Source organism: Malaclemys terrapin, chromosome 16, assembly GCF_027887155.1.
Source record: "Malaclemys terrapin pileata isolate rMalTer1 chromosome 16, rMalTer1.hap1, whole genome shotgun sequence".
NCBI lineage: Eukaryota > Metazoa > Chordata > Testudines > Emydidae > Malaclemys > Malaclemys terrapin.
The window spans coordinates 33,203,943-33,223,868 of record NC_071520.1 but is presented as its reverse complement, the minus strand read 5'-3'; the positions used below and the strand labels follow the sequence as shown (position 1 = coordinate 33,223,868).

General features: G+C 45.3%; 1 protein-coding gene across 2 annotated transcripts; it reads right to left on the bottom strand.

Moving 5' to 3' along the window:
- Positions 1-987: 987 nt before the first annotated feature.
- On the bottom strand, positions 988-15,300 carry CCDC117 (coiled-coil domain containing 117). 2 transcript variants are annotated; one of them, XM_054006494.1, is made up of 6 exons: positions 15,229-15,300; positions 11,996-12,360; positions 9,087-9,137; positions 8,449-8,679; positions 5,523-5,660; positions 988-4,178 (listed from the first exon to the last, which is right to left on the bottom strand). In XM_054006494.1, the coding sequence occupies exons 2-6, from the start codon at positions 12,352-12,354 to the stop codon at positions 3,923-3,925; spliced, it is 1,035 nt and encodes a 344-aa protein (XP_053862469.1). In that variant the 5' UTR covers positions 12,355-12,360; positions 15,229-15,300; the 3' UTR covers positions 988-3,922. The 2 variants fall into 2 exon arrangements, with proteins under 2 accessions (XP_053862469.1, XP_053862471.1); XM_054006496.1 differs by having other exon boundaries at positions 11,996-12,354.
- Between the last annotated feature and the right edge of the window lie 4,626 nt (positions 15,301-19,926).

The following is a 19,926-nucleotide window of genomic DNA, read 5'->3' as shown; positions in this document are numbered from 1 at the left end:
ATCCCCGAATTGACGCCCGTACTCCACCTTGGCAGGAGTAAGCAGAGTCGACGGGGGAGCCGCGGCAGTCAACTTGCCACCGTGAGGACAGCCAGGTAAGTTGAACTAACGTACTTTGACTTCAACTACACGAATAGCGTATCTTAGACCGATCCCCCTACCCCCAGTGCAGACCAGCCCACAGAAACAAGATGGGTGAAAAATGAAAGGGCAGACAGGAAACAGAGCCGACACTAGGACGTGTCAAAATGGCAGGCAGAAACCTTGTAGGATTATGGTGGGAGGAACAACAGAGCTGGTGCAACTCTACAATGCCTGCACCATCAGTCTACGTTAACATGGAAGCAGTCTGAACTGATCCAGTCTGTGGGGAAGGTCTTAAAAATTACCTGGATCTGGTGCAATTGTTCTGATACTGGGAATGGCTGCCAGACATTAGAAGCACTTGTGCATGGACACAAAGTATATGGCAAGTGATCCACATGTTTGACCTAGTTTGGAGGAACATTAATATTTTTTTAATGTAGATGGTTCTAGTCAGTGCAAAACATGGGCAAATCATTTAATCACTATACTTCATGTTTCCTCATCTGTAAAATGGAAATATTGACCATGCTGACGGGGATGCCTGCCTTAATGTTTGCTGAAGTGATGAAGGCCTTTAGATGGACAGTGCTAGGAAAGGGTAAAGTATTATTTCCTCTCACATCCCCAGTGAGAAGTTATTTATAGATTAACTATGAAACTTGTGTTATTAATCCTATTTCCAACTCTTTTTCACTATACCTTGAACACAGCAAAGGGGCAGAAGGGAGGATTTCAGCGTCTCAAGTGGAACCCCTATTTAGGCTGCACAATGAGCTACAGAGGCACGAAGGGTACTTTACCCTCATTTCTGCACCTCTTTCAAAACCAACTGAACTCCACCTGTCTAGCTTTCATCTTAATTTCCAATGTGTTTTACAGCAAGAACGTTGCACAGCAATCTAAAAACATTAAAATTTTTATTGAAAACTATGACATACAAATGGTGATTTGGTCCCAACAGAAGACAGACCAGAATGAGATCTTTCATAATAAAACAGCCAGCAAGGATTTCCCAGTATTGCACCATTTGTGCCATCTCACTTAACATGCAGAACTAACAAAAAACCTTTTAAGAAAGCTAACAATAGACTGAACTGTAAAGACTGCAGCCGCCCACACCTTAAATTTTTTTTTGAAGCAAATTTCATTTCAATTAGCATTCCATTTAGTTTCTGGATGGGAAGCAGTGTTCCCTTTCCCTCATCAATACAAGAAGAGCTTTGAACTGTTTCCCCTTAATATAAAACAGAAAAGACCTCTGAAAACCAAATTAGATGTTTGCTAATTAAAGCTCAACTGCTTTAGATATAAAGTCATCCCCTGGCTTAGGCCAATGAACACATTGCCACTAATCCTCTGAGAAATCTCAAGTCAAGTGGTAGAGTAGTATTAGGGCTCAGTGGAAACTGCATCAGCAAAGAATTTAAGGAGGAAACAGAGCTGAATAGCCACCTTTGGCACACATGTGATATGCAAAGGAGTTAAAACCAGAAATAGCCACAGTATCTACACTTTTTTCCTTTGGAAATTCTGATGAAAAAGTAAGTTTTTAAAAATCAAGTCATATTTTTAAGAGGGGGGGGGAAAAAAGAGTCCTACTTGGATTTCACACTTCTCAGCTTTCTAATGTCCTCCATGTTTCTCTGTCCCATAATTTTAAGTATTGACAAGATGGTTCCATTAAATGTATGAATGTTTCCTTCTTCTAATTCAGTTAATTTAGGACCAGAGCCATCAGATAAGCGCAAACTGAACTTTGAACCTTTTCCAAAGTCATACAAGCTTAGAACAGATCTGTTTGGAAGCACTGCAACACCTTCTAACCTCACAAAGTGGACAATGATGTCTTCCCTCCAGCATCCCATTGTTTTATTTTACACACACTAACAATGCAGCCTCTCAGATGCTGTAGAATTTAAGTCTGTTTAGTAGGTTAATGACATTCACATGAGATGTTTTACATATTACATATAAGAGGCTTTCACCAACCTCACATAAAAATTTAGATACAAGAGCAGAAGAAAGCTGCACACATTTGCCCAGTACAAAAATCAAGGTTTCAGATGTCAAATTATACAACAGTTTCCAGCCTACTTCAATGCTGGTTCAAACTGCAGAATAATTTTAGTGTGTACTTCTTAAACATTTGTTTAAATATTAAACATTAAAGCTCTTTCAGAATCTTGGGCAAGAAGAGCAGCATAGAAAAGTGAGTTAACAGAAATGGAACTTCTCTACCTACCCCCAAATGCCCATGTCAGAAAGAATGTCTCCTCTCAGATAAAATGCCACTGCCAGCCAAAGGAGCAGAAATGCTGACTGCAAATTAAAGCTTTGATATTAAAATACATATGATAGGTTTTTAACTAGAAGAATGTCTCCCCACATAAACTATTACGGTGTTGTGCTAAGCAAAGAAGTGTAGATAGTTGCTTTTCCAATAAATCTGAAGCTGCTTTGCTGAGGAGCCATTGCATGGGCTTCCTTCTAGTATGGGGGAAGTCAAGGCAAACCGATTGGGAATTACCATCCTAATACCACCTTTACCCAGAAGAGTATTTTCACGAGGGGAACCTCAGTTCAGATGTCTCCAAGGAAACCTTGGACTGACTCTTTGTTGACTGAGAAGATTACTTGGTTTACTGCATACTGATACATTTTTGTACTGTTTTCTAATAAGTAGCTAACTGGATTCCTTTCCTGCAGTACGATTAGCTGGAATAAATGCCTGCAGTATACATTAATAATCCAGATGCAATGTGAAACTTCAGAAAAACAGTATAGTTTTAATGACACAAGTGTTCCTGGTTTACATAAACCACTAAGCCCAGGTTTACTTAGAGTCGAATTCTGCTCACTTTACTAATGCAAGTAGTCCCACGTAGTTTGAGACTAGTCATGTATGGCAAGTAGGATTTGGCCCTTACTGAAACAACATTTACCAAAAGCTCAGTTAAAGCAGCTCCTCTGTATCTGTTTCACACATCATCATTTATCAAGATTAAAATCAAAAGGTGTCAGTAAATTCAGCACCAGCCATGTCAGAAATATTACCAAAGGTCATGTCTGGCTTTCCAATCTGATTCAGACCAAGGGAAAACTGCAGCACAATGTAAAATGCCAAATCAATCAGCTGAGAACATCCTCTAGGCTTCTGCTTTACTAGCTCAGAGAAAACTGAACATTTTTAACTGGCCCTTAGGCTAAATTTAGTAACCAACTTCCAGCTGAGTCACTGATTTAACTTTCTACCAAACCTAGACCATACGAGTCTAGTGTTCAGTTATAACTTCTCACCCCCATCACACTGCTGCACAGATAATTTCTATATTTACATTTTAAGGTCAAGCCAAGTAGATGGAGGGATTGTTTTCCTTCCTGTGACTAGTCAGAGATATCTTCTCCTTTCAGTACATTTGAGTAACCTCTCATGAAGCTAACAGAACGAGCCAAGCATATCCCCCAAAGTCTTAATGGCTCACCAAGTATAAGGGGTGGTCTGAACCACTGTTGCATTCGATCTCTGCATTTTACTCTTTACCAAAGGCAACTAAGAGGACCGGTCTAAGCAGCCATTTGGAGAACTTCTTCCTTGCTCAAAAGGCCACTGGACTTCTTGTAAAAGATGCTGCTTTTAACAGACTATAAAGCTTTTCTTCAATCTCCTACAGTTGCGACTGCCCAACTCCAGATTCTTCTGGTTGTTACCAGAAAACAAAAAACCCCAATAACAACAACAACTTCAGGTCCACACCTCATACCTGGAAGGTAGAGGGAGTCAAAAATCAGCCACAGAAACCTTCAGAAATCCCCATTTCAGCCTGAAATCTGGCTTCTATAATTCCATCTCCTCTTCTACACATCCAGATGTTCCCAAGCTACTATATAGTCCTGGAGATATCACAGTTTGTTGTGCTTCAGAGAATGTTTCAGTTTGTGGTTGGAAGGCGGCTCCAAGAGTTGATTGCTTGGCCTGGCAACCTTCTGTCCCCTGCTGCTTGTAGTTTTTAGCAACAGAAACAGATTTCAGTTTGTCTGTGAGGAATTCAGGGAGAGGTTTCCAGAGCACCAGCTCCATGGAGGGACGGCTCCTAGAAGGGATGGAGTCTTAGTTTAATCAAAACTCTTTCAATCACAGCTGTGACAAATGAAAACCACCTAATTTCCTCATCCACTTAAGTCTCTGTTTGTGGAGAAGAGTCCCCCAAGGGACATGCACTAGTGTTTTGTCCAATCTTCTGGAGAAAGTTCCAATTCCTCCCCTTGGGAGATTATTTCACAGCCTAACAAAAGTTTTTTCTGATTTTCATCTTAAGTTTCCCCTTTCTTAAATTCATTCCATTACTCTCAATTCTAACCCCAAGTACAACATGAAATCATTCTTCTCTCCCACTGCACCAACCATGAAGCTCACTATTGTTCACCACACACTGAGACCTTTCCCTTGATATGGAAACCTTCATATATGAACAGCAGGCTATAAGCTTAGTGAAATTGAGAGAATATATATTATGTATTAGAGGGAGCATACAACAGAGTTTTTTGAATACTGAGGAGATTACATCTGTATGCATCTCAAAAAAAGATATACAGGCATTAGAAAAGATTCAGAGAAGGGCAACTAAAATGATTAGGGGTTTGGAACGGGTCCCATTTGAGGGGAGATTAAAGATGCTAGGACTTTTCAGCTTGGAAAAGAGGAGACTAAGGAGGGATCTGATAGAGGTATATAAAATCATGAGTGGTGTGGAGAAAGTGAATAAGGAAAAGTTGTTTTCTTGTTCCCATAATATAAGAACTAAGGGCCACCAAATGAAATGAATGGGCAGCAGGTTTAAAACAAATAAAAGGAAGTTCTTCTTCACACAGCACACAGTCAACCTGTGGAACTCCTTGCCTGAGGAGGTTGTGAAGGCTAGAACTATAACAGGGTTTAAAAGAGAACTAGCTAAATTCATGGCGGTTAAGTCCATTAATGGCTATTAGCCAGGATGGGTAAGGAATGGTGTCCCTGGCCTCTGTTTGTCAGAGGGTAGAGATGGATGACAGGAGAGAGATCACTTGATCATTACCTGTTAGGTTCACTATCTCTGGGACACCTGGCATTGGCCACTGTCGGTAGACAGGATACTGGGCTGGATGGACCTTTGGTCTGACCCAGTACGGCCATTCTTATGTTAGTCTATACGAATTCAGCATTCTACTGTAAATTGCAAGTACCCTATTTTTAGCAACTACATATAATGCCCTCCTACACAATACAGCACAGTACATCACAAACACATTATCAAAAAATCTTTCAACAGTAATGCTATAAAGAATTACAGTAAAATCAAGTCTTGCTCAACAGAGGAGAGATGGACTCTGTAGGCAAACCCCTTTTCTCCATTTGGGTATGTTATCTGTGTAACTCCAACATTTCCTCAAGAACTTACATGGACTCTATTATTTTTTTTGTCAGGGCTTGATCAAAATCCCTCCTCAGCCCCTTTTGAAGAGTATCAGACAGGACAAGGGTGGGCAGATTGCTAGTATTCCCATCGGCATGAACATCTTCATCTTCATCAATTATCCTAAGAATGGAGGCAGGAAAGGGGGAAATAATACATCTTATTACTGACGATATCACTGACAAATATGTATACCTACTGCTAATTGAATCCCAATCAGGGGAGAGAATGCAGTTCAACCACACAATATAAAACAGCAACATTGAGTTAAGCAGCAATTTCATCTTCTCAGATCCCTGTAGTTTAGCTTCAAAGATTATTTTCAGCTGCTCTGAAAGGTCCTGAATTTTGGTGACCCCATGCTACAGCAGCTCAGAGTACTGATTAGAATGACCCAAAGCTTGACCACTTAGGATGCACTGCAAGAATTGCCTTTTTGGTAAAGCTCTTGTATATAAATTTCTAAGAATATCTACAGATGTACCCAGCAGAGCATCTGAAATCCTAGAAAAGGGCAAACAGAAGAATCCTGTATGTAGTCCAATATGGACCTCACAATGCAGATCCAGAGAGGTGTTACAAAAGTCAGATCTCACATCACAAATCACTTTAAAGGTATAACTCACTGCTACAAAACTTTGTTAACACTGACTTAAGGCTGACCTGCAGCACTGTGAGAGTGCACCTACATTTAAGCCACTGAAATCCAAAAAATACTGTCTTGTGGGTTGAAGTATCATTTTAAAGTATTCACTGTAGTTTGTGCAATGCTTATTTTTCTGTATGAGATGGGGGGATATCAACTTTGAAGTTTACTGTGACTGTTTTAAAAAAAAAAAAAAAAAAAAACCAAAACCATAAGACTAAGGGCTGGTCCACACTGGGGCGGGGGAATCAATCTAGGAAGCACAACTTCAGCTACAAGAATAGCTAGCTGAAGTCAACGTTTCCTAGCTTGAACTAAATTTACTTACTGCGGATCCACGCGGCGCAGGCAAGCTCCCCCGTCGACAGCGCTTCCTCCTCTCAGCGAGCAGGAGCTCCGCAGTCAACGGGGGAGCGCTTCTGGGATTGATTTATCGCGTCCAGATGAGACGCGATAAATGGATCCCAGAAGATCGATCTCTACCCGCCAAATCGGGCGGGTAGTGTGGACCTAGCCTAAGTTTTCTTTAGACCCTTTTTTCCACAAGAGCTACAGCACTTTGAAAGATGGAACTAATAAGTGTGAATCCTTGGTTTGTGTAGACTGGATGAATTACACAAATTTCAATTTTGTTTTCTGTATTTATTTTTCCAAGATCATTATAAAGTTTGTTACTCTTGATTGACAACAGTATCCTGTGCTACATTAGTCGACCTTATACCAGTCCTTATAAGGCCTTCTACTATGAATGCGTTTCCTGATGCTCAACAACTCCTTTGACAAGAGTCCCAGCCAGAAAGGATGAATGGTTCACTGGCTAGCATACTAGCCTAGGACTTGGGAGACGCCAGGTTCAACTCTCAGCTCTGGGGCAAATCACTTACGTATCTCTGTACCTCAGTTCCACATCTGTAAAATGGAGACATTATCATCTCCCTCTCTGTGTCATGAGAATAAATACATTACATGTTCAAATAGTACAATAATGGGGGTCACGGGGATGTAAGACAGATAGTCCCATTGTTCCTCACCATTTCCTGAACATGTGGCATGGGTATATTACCTTTATGCTGCTTCTTATTACCATCATTCATTCAATCTTTCCTCTCTTAATTTATACTATTTTCCTTGACAATACTTAAGTAAAATGCGAGCATGCATGAGGATTTTAGAATACTAGATCTCAAACCAGAAGCTTTCCTTTAAGGACAAATCTTCCAGAAGGAACCCCTAGGTAATGCAGGCAAAAAGCAACTAATGGGTTAACACATTCTCAGCGAGCTGCCAAGGGCAGGACTTTAACTTGTAGTATATGGGTGTTGCTCAGGTGCAGTGGCTACAGGATGTCACTCTGAGCTTCCCAGTTACCAAGATGACAGGCTGCCTCCAAAAATTCTGGCTTGCAACTTTCTCTAGCTTGTGCCACATTGTAATTTTAACTTTAACCCTGAATAACTGTAATACTGTATCCCCAAAGGGGCAGTGGATGCCGGACACTAGCTGAAATCAATCCTGACCCCATAACACCAATTCGGGGAGGATAAGAGACATAGTTTGATCCCCCAGTGTGTCAAAATAAAGTTAAGAACTGTAAAATTTTGATTGGGGGGAGGGGTTTGAAGGGTGCTGTATCTTGAGAATGCCTTGCTCACAATTACCTCAAATTTGGACCAATCACTGTATTCCAGATTCCCATGAGGTAAAGCTGTTATCAAGACAATCCAAGTCACCATGTAGATTTTAGAGCACTTCAAAAAAAAAAAAAAAAAAAAGCTGTTAAATAGTAAGCTAGTCTCAACCCTACTTACTGTTTAACAGCCTTTTTTTTTTTTTTTTTTTTTTAAGTGAATCTTGCCCGCGTGCTTGGGGTTCAGCTGATCGCTATATTTGGGGTCGGGAAGGAATTTTCCTCCAGGGTAGATTGGCAGAGGCCCTGGAGGTTTTTCGCCTTCCTCTGCAGCATGGGGCAGAGGTCGCTTGCTGGAGGATTCTCAGCGATTTGAAGTCTTTAAATCATGATTTGGGGACTTCAACAGCTGAGTCAAGGGAGAGAATTCTTCCGGGAGTGGGTGGGTCAGCTTTTGTGGCCCACATTATGCGGAAGGTCAGACTAGATGATCATAATAGTCCCTTCTGACCTTAGAGTCTATGAGTCTACAGTGGTGCTGCCATCCCACTACAATAAACTCAGTTATCCCTTAGACAGTGCCTATGAATAAAGGGAAAGCTAGGAAAAAACCCATTCTACTCAATCCCTGCGTTTACCTGTCCTCAATTTCCTGAAGCTTCCTGCGGGCAACCTCGCACTGATGTTCCCCCATTGTCTGATCCATATCTTCACAGGGAATTTCTAACAAGCCAGCTTCATGAAGACTACCAATGCACTGCCTTGCAACCTCCCCAGCTGCCTGCTGACCTGCACAGAGAATCTCTTCAGTGCTGGGATTCGGAGAGTAGTGAACAGTTTCAATCAGTCTCTTCTTCTTCACAGGGCAACTAGGAAACCAAGCAAATTTATAGTTGGCAACAGAGAAATCTCTGCCATCGTAAAAAAACTATTAAGATCTTTGTCTGTCACACTTATTTCTACAGAGCTGCATACTTTGTCTGTTGAGAAAAACTTCACTTCCAATGTACAATTACAAAAATGCCTTTTCAAGAAAATCAGCATCACACATTCAGTTAGATTTGTATTATACAAACTGGACTGGATTCAAGGTTTCTGTTTATGTTCAGGAAAGAACAATTGAGAATGGTTCCAAACAGTAGTAGTATTGGGAAAGATTCCCTTACCCAAACACAGTGCAATCTTTTGAGCTCTACTCTGGATCATGCACCATCACCACATGGGACAGAGAGTGAATCAGGGTAAAAGCAAGTCACTGAAGACAAGTTTAACTTACCCATCCACCTCTTCCTCTAGTTTATGCTTCTTTCCACAGCGAAGAGAAACTCTGGAAAGGGAGAATGAACAGTTATTTGACTACTAACAGTGTTTTATACCTTTGGATGGAATTGAGTGTGATCAAGAAAATTAAAGCAGATGTTGCTGGTGGGTGATGTTCCATGGCTTTCAGTGTGCAGGTCACCTTGATGTAATCAGATGAGGGGAAAAACAGAGCCAAAGATGCATTAGTCTAGAAACAAATCTGTTAAAAAGAAAACGGTTGGGTATAAAGGGAAGCAGTTTACCTTCACACATCTCTTCTTGAAATTAGTTACCTGAATATAATTGAAATAGGGCAACATTTGGATCATCTGGTAACTAGTCTCAACCATGATGGCCAAAGTAGAAGGCAAGTTTAGGTAAGTGTGAAGCATGACATTCTAAACATGACACGTATTTTTGCTCCCAAAAATAAAGACAGAACACTCTAAAACTGGGTTTGCTCAGCTGCCTTTTGCTGATTTCCATGACAATTTCTTTCTTGTACTGTGTTTGTGGGGGAAGGTGGGAAAGGAATAGATGTATTTTTCCTGAAGCATTCCTGTTTCTTGAAGTGAGTGCTTAATCATCATAGAATATCATGGTTGGAAGAGACCTCAGGAGGTCATCTAGTCCAACCCCCTGCTCAAAGCAGGACCAACCCCAACTAAATCATCCCAGGGCTTTGTCAAGCCAGGCCTTAAAAACCTCTAAGGATGGAGATTCCACCACCTCCTTGGGGAACCCATTCCAGTGTTTCACCATCCTCCTAGTGAAATAATTTTTCCTAATATCCAACCTAGACCCCCACCACTGCAACTTGAGACCATTGGCTTCTTGTTCTGTCATCTACCACCACTGAGAACAGCCTCACTACATCCTCTTTGGAAGCCCCTTCAGGTAGTTGAAGGCTGCTATCAAATCCCCCCTCACTCTTCTGCAGACTAAATAAGCCCAGTTCCCTCAGCCTCTCCTCATAAGTCATGTGCCCCAGCCCCCTAATCATTTTCGTTACCCTCCGCTGGACTCTCTCCACTTTGTCCACATCCTTTCCGGGGGGAGGGGGGGAAGGGGGTTGGATAGCAGGCAAAACTGGATGCAACACTCCAGTTGTGGCCTCACCAGGGCTGAATAGAGAGAAATAATCACTTCCCTCGATCTGCTGGCAATACTCCTAATAATGCAGCCCAATATGCCGTTAGCCTTCTTGGCAACAAGGGCTCACTGTTGACTCATATCCGCCTTCTTGTCCACTGTAATCCCCAGGTCCTTTTCTGCAGAACTGCCGCTTATCCAGTCAGTCCCCAGCCTGTAGTGGTGCATGGGATTCTTCCGTCCTAAGTGCAGGACTCTGCACTTGACCTTGTCAAACCTCATCAGATTTCTTTTAGCCCAATCCTCCAATTTGTCTAGGTCACTCTGGACCCTATCCCTACCCTCCAGCGTATCTACCTCTCCCCCCAGTTTAGTGTCATCTGCTAACTTGTTGAGGGTGCAATCCATCCCATAATCCAGATCATTAATGAAGATGTTGGGGGGGGGGGGGAACAGCCCCAAGACCAACCCCTGGGGCACTCTGCTTCACACTGGCTGCGAACTAGACAACAAGCCATTGATCACTACCCATTGAGCCCAACAATCTAGCCACCTTTCTATCCACCTTATAGTCCATTCATCCAATGCATACTACTTTAAGTTGCTGGCAAGAATACTGTGGGAGACCATATCAAAAGCTTTGCTAAAGTCAAGGTATATGACATCCACTGCTTTCCCCTCATCCACAGAGCCAGTTATCTCATCATAGAAGGCAATCAGGTTAGTCAGGCATGACTTGCCCTTGGTGAATCCATGTCAACTGTTCCTGATCACCTTCCTCTCCTCCAAGTGCTTCAAAATGGACTCACTGAGGACCATGATTTTTCCAGGGACTGAGGTGAGGCTGTAGCTTCCTGCATTCTCCTTCTTCCCTTTTTTAAAGATGGGCACTGTATTTGCCTTTTTCCAATTGCACAGCTTTAGTCTCTTAACATGGTTTAATGGCACGTTAATCAAACTAATCACACACAAAAAAATCAAAAATCTGCAGTGTACTACTGATCTGGATAAACACACTTTTCATCCACATTTAAAAGAATGCAGCAGTCTTCTTTCGTATGGCATTTGAGAAGCAACAGGCTGGGATTATAATTGGATGTTAAGATTCTAAAGTCATTCTAATGCTTTTAGAGTATCTGTGTGGATCCCTTTGTACCACCACTGTAAGCATGAACGGGGCAATTGTTCTGTGATACATCGCAGGGTTTGTACCTCAACATGTGGTTGAATGCAGTTCACTGCCTACAGGGAAGGCAAAACCCTGGGATTGAAAGGACTTCCTGGTCATAAAACAATGGCAATAATGGCCCATACCTTATCTCAAATAGGCCCCTCACTGCGAATTACGCAGCTCAACATCGAGGGCCTATCCATCACAAAGTGCGATTACACCACAATGATCCTGCAGATTCAACACACCGATGTCCTTGTGCTACAAGAAACACACCTGGAGAGCGAAAGCCACTAATCGAACGGAAAGAAAGCAGTAAAAACATTACACATTATAACTTTTACATCAAGTCCACATTTCAGCATCCAATTATGTAAATGCAAACATCCTTTTGTTCCCCAGACAACTGCAACACACCCTAATCTTACTGGTGGGGTAGGAAGTAAGAAAAACAGAAGGAAGGAAAGAGGACAATACAAAATTCTCAATCCCAGTATAATACTGAACGAATTACAAGATCTGAAAAATTAGATCCTTTATGAAAACTCAGACATTCAGAAAAACACACTATAGATAAGAGATGCTGTCCCCCACCTTTCCCTTGGTTTTTTTGTACTTACTGGGTGCAACTCTGCTGTTGCAATAAGACTGGTGGGTTTTCACTGTTTGTGAAAGAAACTGTTGCAACAGTCAAGCCCTCAGTATAGCTTCCAGTTGCAGCTAGGGAGGCAAGGTCCAGGTTACTTTGCACGTATGAGCTGCTGAGGTCAGAGCCTTCTACTATATTATTTCTGTTCCCTGCCATAGCCACCAGGGTTTGTTGGGGATATTCATGACCAATAGCGCCAGGCTGGGATTCACTCTGTATGATTCCAGGTTGGAAGGTACTGTCAGGAAGAGTTGCTGGAGCCTGAGGAAACTCCACAGAAGAAACAGGAGGAACTCCTTGAAAGGATCTGCCCAGGGTTGCCATTTTCATCTGTACCTGGGGGAAAAGACAAACCAACCCAGAACACTGTAACTATAAACAAACATGCCACATAAGCATCGGTGAGGAAAAGGCCAGGTCTATAATCAGAGGTTTTGCTGGCATGGCCTTGTTGGTTAGGGTGTGATTTTGTTTTAACAATAAAATGTCAGTAAGAACCCTAGTGTGGATGCCATTATACAGGCAAAACAGTTCTTTTGCTGGTATCATTTACTAGTGAAAAATCCACACCCTTGAGAGACTTAGGTCTTGTCTACACTGCCACTTTACAGCGCTGAAAATTTCTCACTCAGGGGGTGTGAAAAAACACCCCCGAGTGATGCAAATTTCAGCGCTGTAAAGTGGCAGTGTAGACAAGACCTAAGTCTCTCAAGGGTGTGGATTTTTCATGCCCCTGAGAGATGGGGGGGGGGAGGGATAGCTCAGCGGTTTGAGCATTGGCCTGCTAAACCCAGGGTTGTGAGTTCAGTCCTTGAGCAGGCCACTTAGGCATCTGGGGCAAAAATCAGTACTTGGTCCTGCTAGTGAAGGCAGGGGGCTGGACTTAATGACCTTTCAAAGTCCCTTCCATTCTAGGAGATAGGATATCTCCATTTATCTATTTAATATTTTATTTATTTATTTATGCCGACGTAACAGTTCCATGCAGACCAGGCCTAAGTGATACTGGCAAAAGCATTTTCAACCAGCATAACTGAGTCTATACTAGGGCTTTTGCCAGTATAAGAATGTCATTTAAAACAAAACAAAACAAAATCACACACATACGTGAAATTACTTTTCTGGCAAAAGTTTTTAGTGTAGACCAGACCTAAGAGACCCACTGTAAAGAGGTTTAATGCCAGCTGCAGTTTACAGCAGTAATGTACACAAAACAAATGCAGACTCTCGCTGGAACTATCTCCAGCAAACTGGAGACAGAAAAGGTGCCCTGGAGCACAGGAGGGCGCAACTGCACCAGCAAATAATGGCATGGCATTACCCACTCCAGAGTTTAAAACCCATTTCAGAAGCACTGGTGGTACTAAAATAGACCTTGAGTGAGGCCCTCAACATTCCCTGTACAAGCAATAGTCCAGTCTAAGGCCACTGCCCCACATCTCGCCAGGCCCATCCTCTCCCCTGCAACCTGCTCCCACTTAACCCCGCCACGCTATAAACAGCAGTAATCTAGCCTAATGTCACCACATTACCTCTCACAATGGCCTGCTCCCTGCACCCAACCCCCCTGCCTCCCCACACCTCACATCCCCTCCCCGACATCCTCTCCCCATTCCCGCCACACCCAGTCCCCTCCCCCTACAAATCCCCCACACCCCATTCCTCTCCATCCCCCACACCCAACCCTCCCACATTCTCTCATTCCCTCCACAGCAGTCCCCTCCCCCCACACCCTATCCTCTTGTTCAATATCTTCATTAACAACTTAGATATTGGCATAGAAAGTACACTTAAGTTTGCGGATGATACCAAACTGGGAGGGATTGCAACTGCTTTGGAGGACAGGGTCATAATTCAAAATGATCTGGACAAATTGGAGAAATGGGCTGAGGTAAACAGGATGAAGTTTAACAAAGACAAATGCAAAGTGCTCCACTTAGGAAGAAAAAATCAGTTTCACACATACAGAACGGGAAGAGACTGTCTAGGAAGGAGTACGGCAGAAAGGGATCTAGGGGTTATAGTGGACCACAAGCTAAGTATGAGTCAACAGTGTGATGCTGTTGCAAAAAAAGCAAACGTGATTCTGGGATGTATTAACAGGTGTGTTGTGAGCAAGACACGAAGTCATTCTTCCGCTCTACTCTGCTCTGGTTAGGCCTCAGCTGGAGTATTATGTCCAGTTCTGGGCACCGCATTTCAAGAAAGATGTGGAGAAATTGGAAAGGGTCCAGAGAAGAGCAACAAGAATGATTTAAGGTCTTGAGAACATGACCTATGAAGGAAGGCTGAAAGAATTGGGTTTGTTTAGTTTGGAAAAGAGAAGACAGAGGGGACATGATAGCAGTTTTCAGGTATCTAAAAGGGTGTCATAAGGAGGAGGGAGAAAACTTGTTCACCTTAGCCTCTAAGGATAGAGCAAGAAGCAATGGGCTTAAACTGCAGCAAGGGAGGTCTAGGTTGGACATTAGGAAAAAGTTCTTAACTGTCAGGGTGGTTAAACACTGGAATAAATTGCCTAGGGAGGTTGTGGAATCTCCGTCTCTGGAGATATTTAAGAGTAGGTTAGATAAATGTCTATCAGGGATGGTCTAAACCGTATTTGGTCCTGCCATGAGGCAGGGGACTGGACTCGATGACCTCTCAGGGTCCCTTCCAGCCCTAGAATCTATGAATCTTCCCACCCCCGCATTCCATATCCCCACACTCAACCCCCACACCCTCTCCCCATTCCCCCCACACCCAACCCCCCCACACCCTCTCCCCATTCCCCCCACACCCAACCCCCCCACACCCAGTCCCCTCCCCCCCAAATCCCCCACATCCTCTCCGCATTCCCCCCACACCCACCTCCCCCACACCCAGTCCCCTCCCCCCCAACCCCCCCACATCCTCTCCGCATTCCCCCCACACCCAGTCCCTTCCCTCTACCCTCTCTCCCCCCACACCCAGTCCCCTCACCTCCCACATCCAGCTCCCCCACACATCCCCCACACCCAACCCCCCATATCCCCTCTCCCCAGCCCCCCAAACCCCGCACCCACGCCTCTCTCTCCCTCCCCCCGCACCCCCTCCTACATGTCCCCGGGCCCACCCCGCAGCAACCTGCCCCCCCGCAGTAATCGGCCTAATGTCACCGCGTCACCTCAGGCCGCTGCTTTCTCCTCCCGCCCCCACACAGGGCCCGGGCGCTCTGACACTCACCCCAGGCCGGCCCCGGGGCGGACGGGACCCCTCAGCCTCGATCCTTTCCAGGCCTTTCTCCGCGCCCGGAGATGACGCACAGCAGCCGAGGGAGGCTGGGAGTTGTAGTTCCGGTGGGAGGAGTGTGGCCGAAGCTGGGGCATGCTGGGAGTTGTAGTTCCGGTGGGAGGAGTATGGCCGAAGCTGGGGCATGCTGGGAGTTGTAGTTCCGGTTGGAGGAGTATGGCCGAAGTTGGGGCATGCTGGGAGTTGTAGTTCCAGGGCGGAGTGTCTATTCGCACCCATGTGCATACTGGGGCGTGCTGGGAGTCAGGGCTGTCCTTAGGATTTATGGGGCCCTACACAGTATTCCTAAACTGGTGCCCCTGTGCCCAGCAGCCCAGGCTCGCAGCCTGGGGGAAGGAGGGACGAGCCAGCAAACAGGGCCGGCTCCAGGCACCATGTGCTTGGGGCGGCGCCTGGAGGGGGGCGGCAGTGTGGGGTGCTCCGGCCCGAGAGCGGGGCCGCGACTGGGTTCGCCGCCCTCCCCCCAGCGCTCCGACCGGTCGGGGAGAGCAGAGAGCCGCGGCGGGCTCGCCGCCCTCCCCCCGCGCTCTGGCCGCCGGGGGCTCTCCGCCCTCCCCCTGGCACTCTGGCCACTGGGGAGAGCGGAGAGCCCCGGCCAGGCTCGCCGCCCTCCCCCCGGTGCTCCAGCCGGTCGGGGAGAGCGGAGAGCCGCGGTGGGCTCGCCGCCCTCCCCCAAGCACTCTGGCCGCCGGGGAGAGCGGAGAGCCCCGGCCGGGCTCGCCGCCCTCTTCCCGGCGCTCTGGCCACTGGGGCCTCTCTGCCCTCCTCCTGGCGCTCTGGTCACCGGGGAGAGCGGAGAGCCCCGGTTGGGCTCTCAGCCCTGCTCCCGGCGCTCTGGCCACCTGGGAGAGCGGAGCCGCGGCAGCGGGTTCCCCGCCCTCCTTCCGGTGCTCCGGTCGGGGATTGCGGGCCGTGGCCGGGCTCGGCGCCCTCCCCTGTCGTGCTGGCGGGGGCGGGGGGGGGGCGGCGGGTGGCTTTTTTGCCTAGGGCCGGCCCTGGCAGCAAAGGATACCGCGCCGCTCAATCTGCCTCATGGCTGCAGAGTCACAGTTCCCCGCAGAGACCCCGTATCCTCTCCCTCATGCAGAATGCGCGGTGCCGGCACATTCGGCTCTGTGAATACAGCCTCTGCCTAAGGACACTGCAGTGCGCGCTGGGTGTGCGGGAGCCAACCCGCTGTTACCTGCTGTCATGGGCGGTGGGTGAAGCAGCCACCTGGGGAGGCTAGCTCCCCAGCCCACCTCTTCTGCCGGTGGCCCCGCCCATACTCCACCCCTGCTCTGCCCCAGGCCCCGTCCCCACTCTGCCCAGACCCCGCCCTCTCCCCACTGTCTCCCTCTTCTCTTCACTCCCCCTCCCCCTTCTCTGCTCACCCCCTTCCAGACAAATCCCTTAACACAAATGAAGCAAATGACATTTGAAAAAAACACTCTTCTGCAATTTCTTTCTAAAGAAAATGGAGCATGTTTTCCACTGCATGCCAGAAGGTGAAGACTAGACATGCAGAAGGTACCTAATTAAAAGCACTAAACTTGGGAATAAAAAATGTCAGTCACAAGTTTTTTGATATACCCTGAAGTTTGTCAGAGATTTATTTGCAAAATCTTTGTAGTAAGGGCAAGTCAGCTGCCCTGCTGAATACAATATTAAATATTAGGGAATACATGATGCAGCTCTTCTCTGTTTTACATTTTCTTAATCAGAAAATTTTAAATTAAATTGATTTTATATTTTAAATGTACTCTTAAGCCTTCATAAAGTAATCTGGACTGATTACTACATATTTAACTCACTGAAACAAAGACATTTTTTAAATTAATCAGTGACAGAGGTTTAGTGTGTTCATAACAATGTTCATTGCTTTTAGAAAAAGGAAACACTAATTTACTTTGGGCGATCTCCATAACAATAGACATGTTTATGAAATTTCATCAACTTTTAAAAATATGTTTCCAAAGATTTTAGGCATAACAAAGGATTTTATATCTTACTAATGTACTGATTTTGCTAAAGGGTTCTCTTAAAACTAGTTCATCACATAGTCAGAAGTAAAGAACGGGAAACTTGTTTGTCCTGCTATCTGGCAAGAAAGGGGTTTTGTCCCTTTAAGGGCTCTCTTCAAGGATTTTTTAGAGATGTGATTTTTTCATCTTCAGCAACACACTAATGAAATACTTTTAAAGCAAATTTTAAACTAGGGTCCTGTAGACTGATATGTTCTGAGTAAATATGACAGTGATGCACACCTGTTTTTGTCAGTAAATTCAGAAACGAACAGTATATCCCTGGGGGTTGGCAAATGCCTCTTCAATGGCTTCATTACCACTTGAATGGCTCTTTAACGGTTTCAATGTTGTGCTAATAGGTCTGGCAGGCTGGAGGCTTTTTCACTTTTAAAAAACAATGAGGAGTCCGGTGGCACCTTAAAGACTGACAGATTTATTTGAACATAAGCTTTCATGGGTAAAAACCCCCCTTCTTCAGATGCGTGGAGTTTCACTTAAGTTACTGGTTTCAGAGTAGCAGCCCTGTTAGTCTGTATCCGCAAAAAGAGTACTTGTGGCACCTTAGAGACTAACAAATTTATTAGAGCGTAAGCTTTCGTGGACTACAGCCCACTTCTTCGGATGCATACAGAGTGGAATAAATATTGAGGAGATATATATACACACATACAGAGAGCATAAACTTAAGTTACTAGATCCCCTCAGGCTGCAGCAGCCAGCTAAGGGAGCCTGCAGGAAGGGTCAGAACAGGGATAGGAAGAGATGGGAGGGTGGACGCTAAAACCCAGGGGTGCCCCAATTTTCGGGTGTCCTATGCAGCCGCGTATGCTGCATATGCCTAAGGATGGCCCTGCTGGGAGTCATCGTAGGTGATGGTTTATATTTAATAATTATTGGCTGGTTTCTCAGCCCCTCTGTGGTGACCACAGTGACCAGGTCCAGACATGGTGACCACCTGAGCAGGAAGGTCCAATTACCAGAGCAGGAGACCAGGCCATATCCCTGGTAGCTGGTTCTGGACACACGCTTGTGGGTAGTACAGAGGCTCTGCGCCAGTGGTGAGCAACCTGCGGCCCACATACGGCCTGTCAGGGTAATCCGCTAGTGGGTCGTGAGACAGGTTGTTTACATTGACCGTCTGCAGGCACAGACGCCCACAGCTCCCAGTGGCCACGGTTTGCCATTCCTGGGCGATGGGAGCTGCAGGAAGTGACGCAGTTCGCAGGGACTTGCTGGCCACCACTTCCCACGGTTCCCATTGGCCGGGAATGGCGAACCGCGACCACTGGGAGCTACGGGTGGCCGTGCCTGGGAACGGTCAGTGTAAACAAACTGTCTCACAGCCTGCCAGCGGATTACCCTGATGGGCCCGCAGGCCACCGGTTGCCCACTACTGCTCTGAGATATCAGGGTGCAACACTGCAATGGTCGGCCTCATCTCAGTCTGCCAGGTGCTGGCACATGTAAGCAGAGTCTGAATGAGCTCTCCCCTGACATGTAATGGTGAGCTGTGGAAAAAGACTTCAGAAGCTGATCTCGTTTGTATGGACACATCCACCCTGCCTAGGTGCTCAGCATGATGGGATTGCTTCCCCAAATGATCACTTGTGGCTGGTGTTGGATCCCCAGTCTCCTTGTTATTGGAGCAGGAGTAATAAAGGGTTGTTATCTTTGTTGTGTGAACCGAGGGCAGCAGAACTGTACTTGGCATACCCCGATGGAGGGACTCACCTTCAATTGAATGGCACTCGCTAGGCAAGGGACATGGGTTCCAAAGCCCAATGAGATGAGAGAAGGTAGGTACTTGTACTTGGTGGTGTGGGCCCTGTTTAAGAATCCTAGACACTATTTGGCCTGTTCTCTTTCTGTAGTGCCTGGGGTGTAACAAGACTAGATTAAATTAGTTTGTTTTCTAGTGTTGAAGTTTTCACATCCCAAAACCCCCCCACTATAAGTGGCTTATTTGTTGGTCACTCTGAGCAGAGAGGCTAAAAATTAATTGTCTATGAAGAATTAAATCACTACTCAGCATTAGAAGGAGTCCCCATGTGGGCAGAGCAGGGCACATTGGTAAAGCAATGTGAGGAAAACTTGTCCTGCCACTGTCAATGTTGTGTGTCAATAGAAGACATCAGCACCAGGCTTGTCATTCTGGTGTCTTTCATAAGCAACACGCTTATACCAAAGGAAAGGAAAATAAAATGTTATTGTAGCTCATCTGTACCCAGTTCAGCTGCTCTGCTGACTGTCACATGATCTTTCATAGGCATTTTGCCTAATTTAACCTGGATTAAACTAAATTTCAAAAGTGAAATTAAGAGGTATAGAGAAAGTTTAGTTATATTTTTGTTCTAGGCACTGGGTGTCAGATTAGCAAATTGTTTGTTTGTTTATAAATAAAGTATTGTTAATTTACAACTAAGAGTCAAATTCTGTCCTTGGATTTGCAGCCACAATCCCCGCTGACATTAATGGAAACTCCATGAGGATATCCAAAAATAGAATTTGAGGCTTTTATTATTCAACACTCATTCAAAATGGTCAGTCTCCAGTGACCTTCCTATATACATGACAAAATGGTAAAGGAAATAGTGGTCTGTTTTGCTGAATCTCACCATCCTCCAGC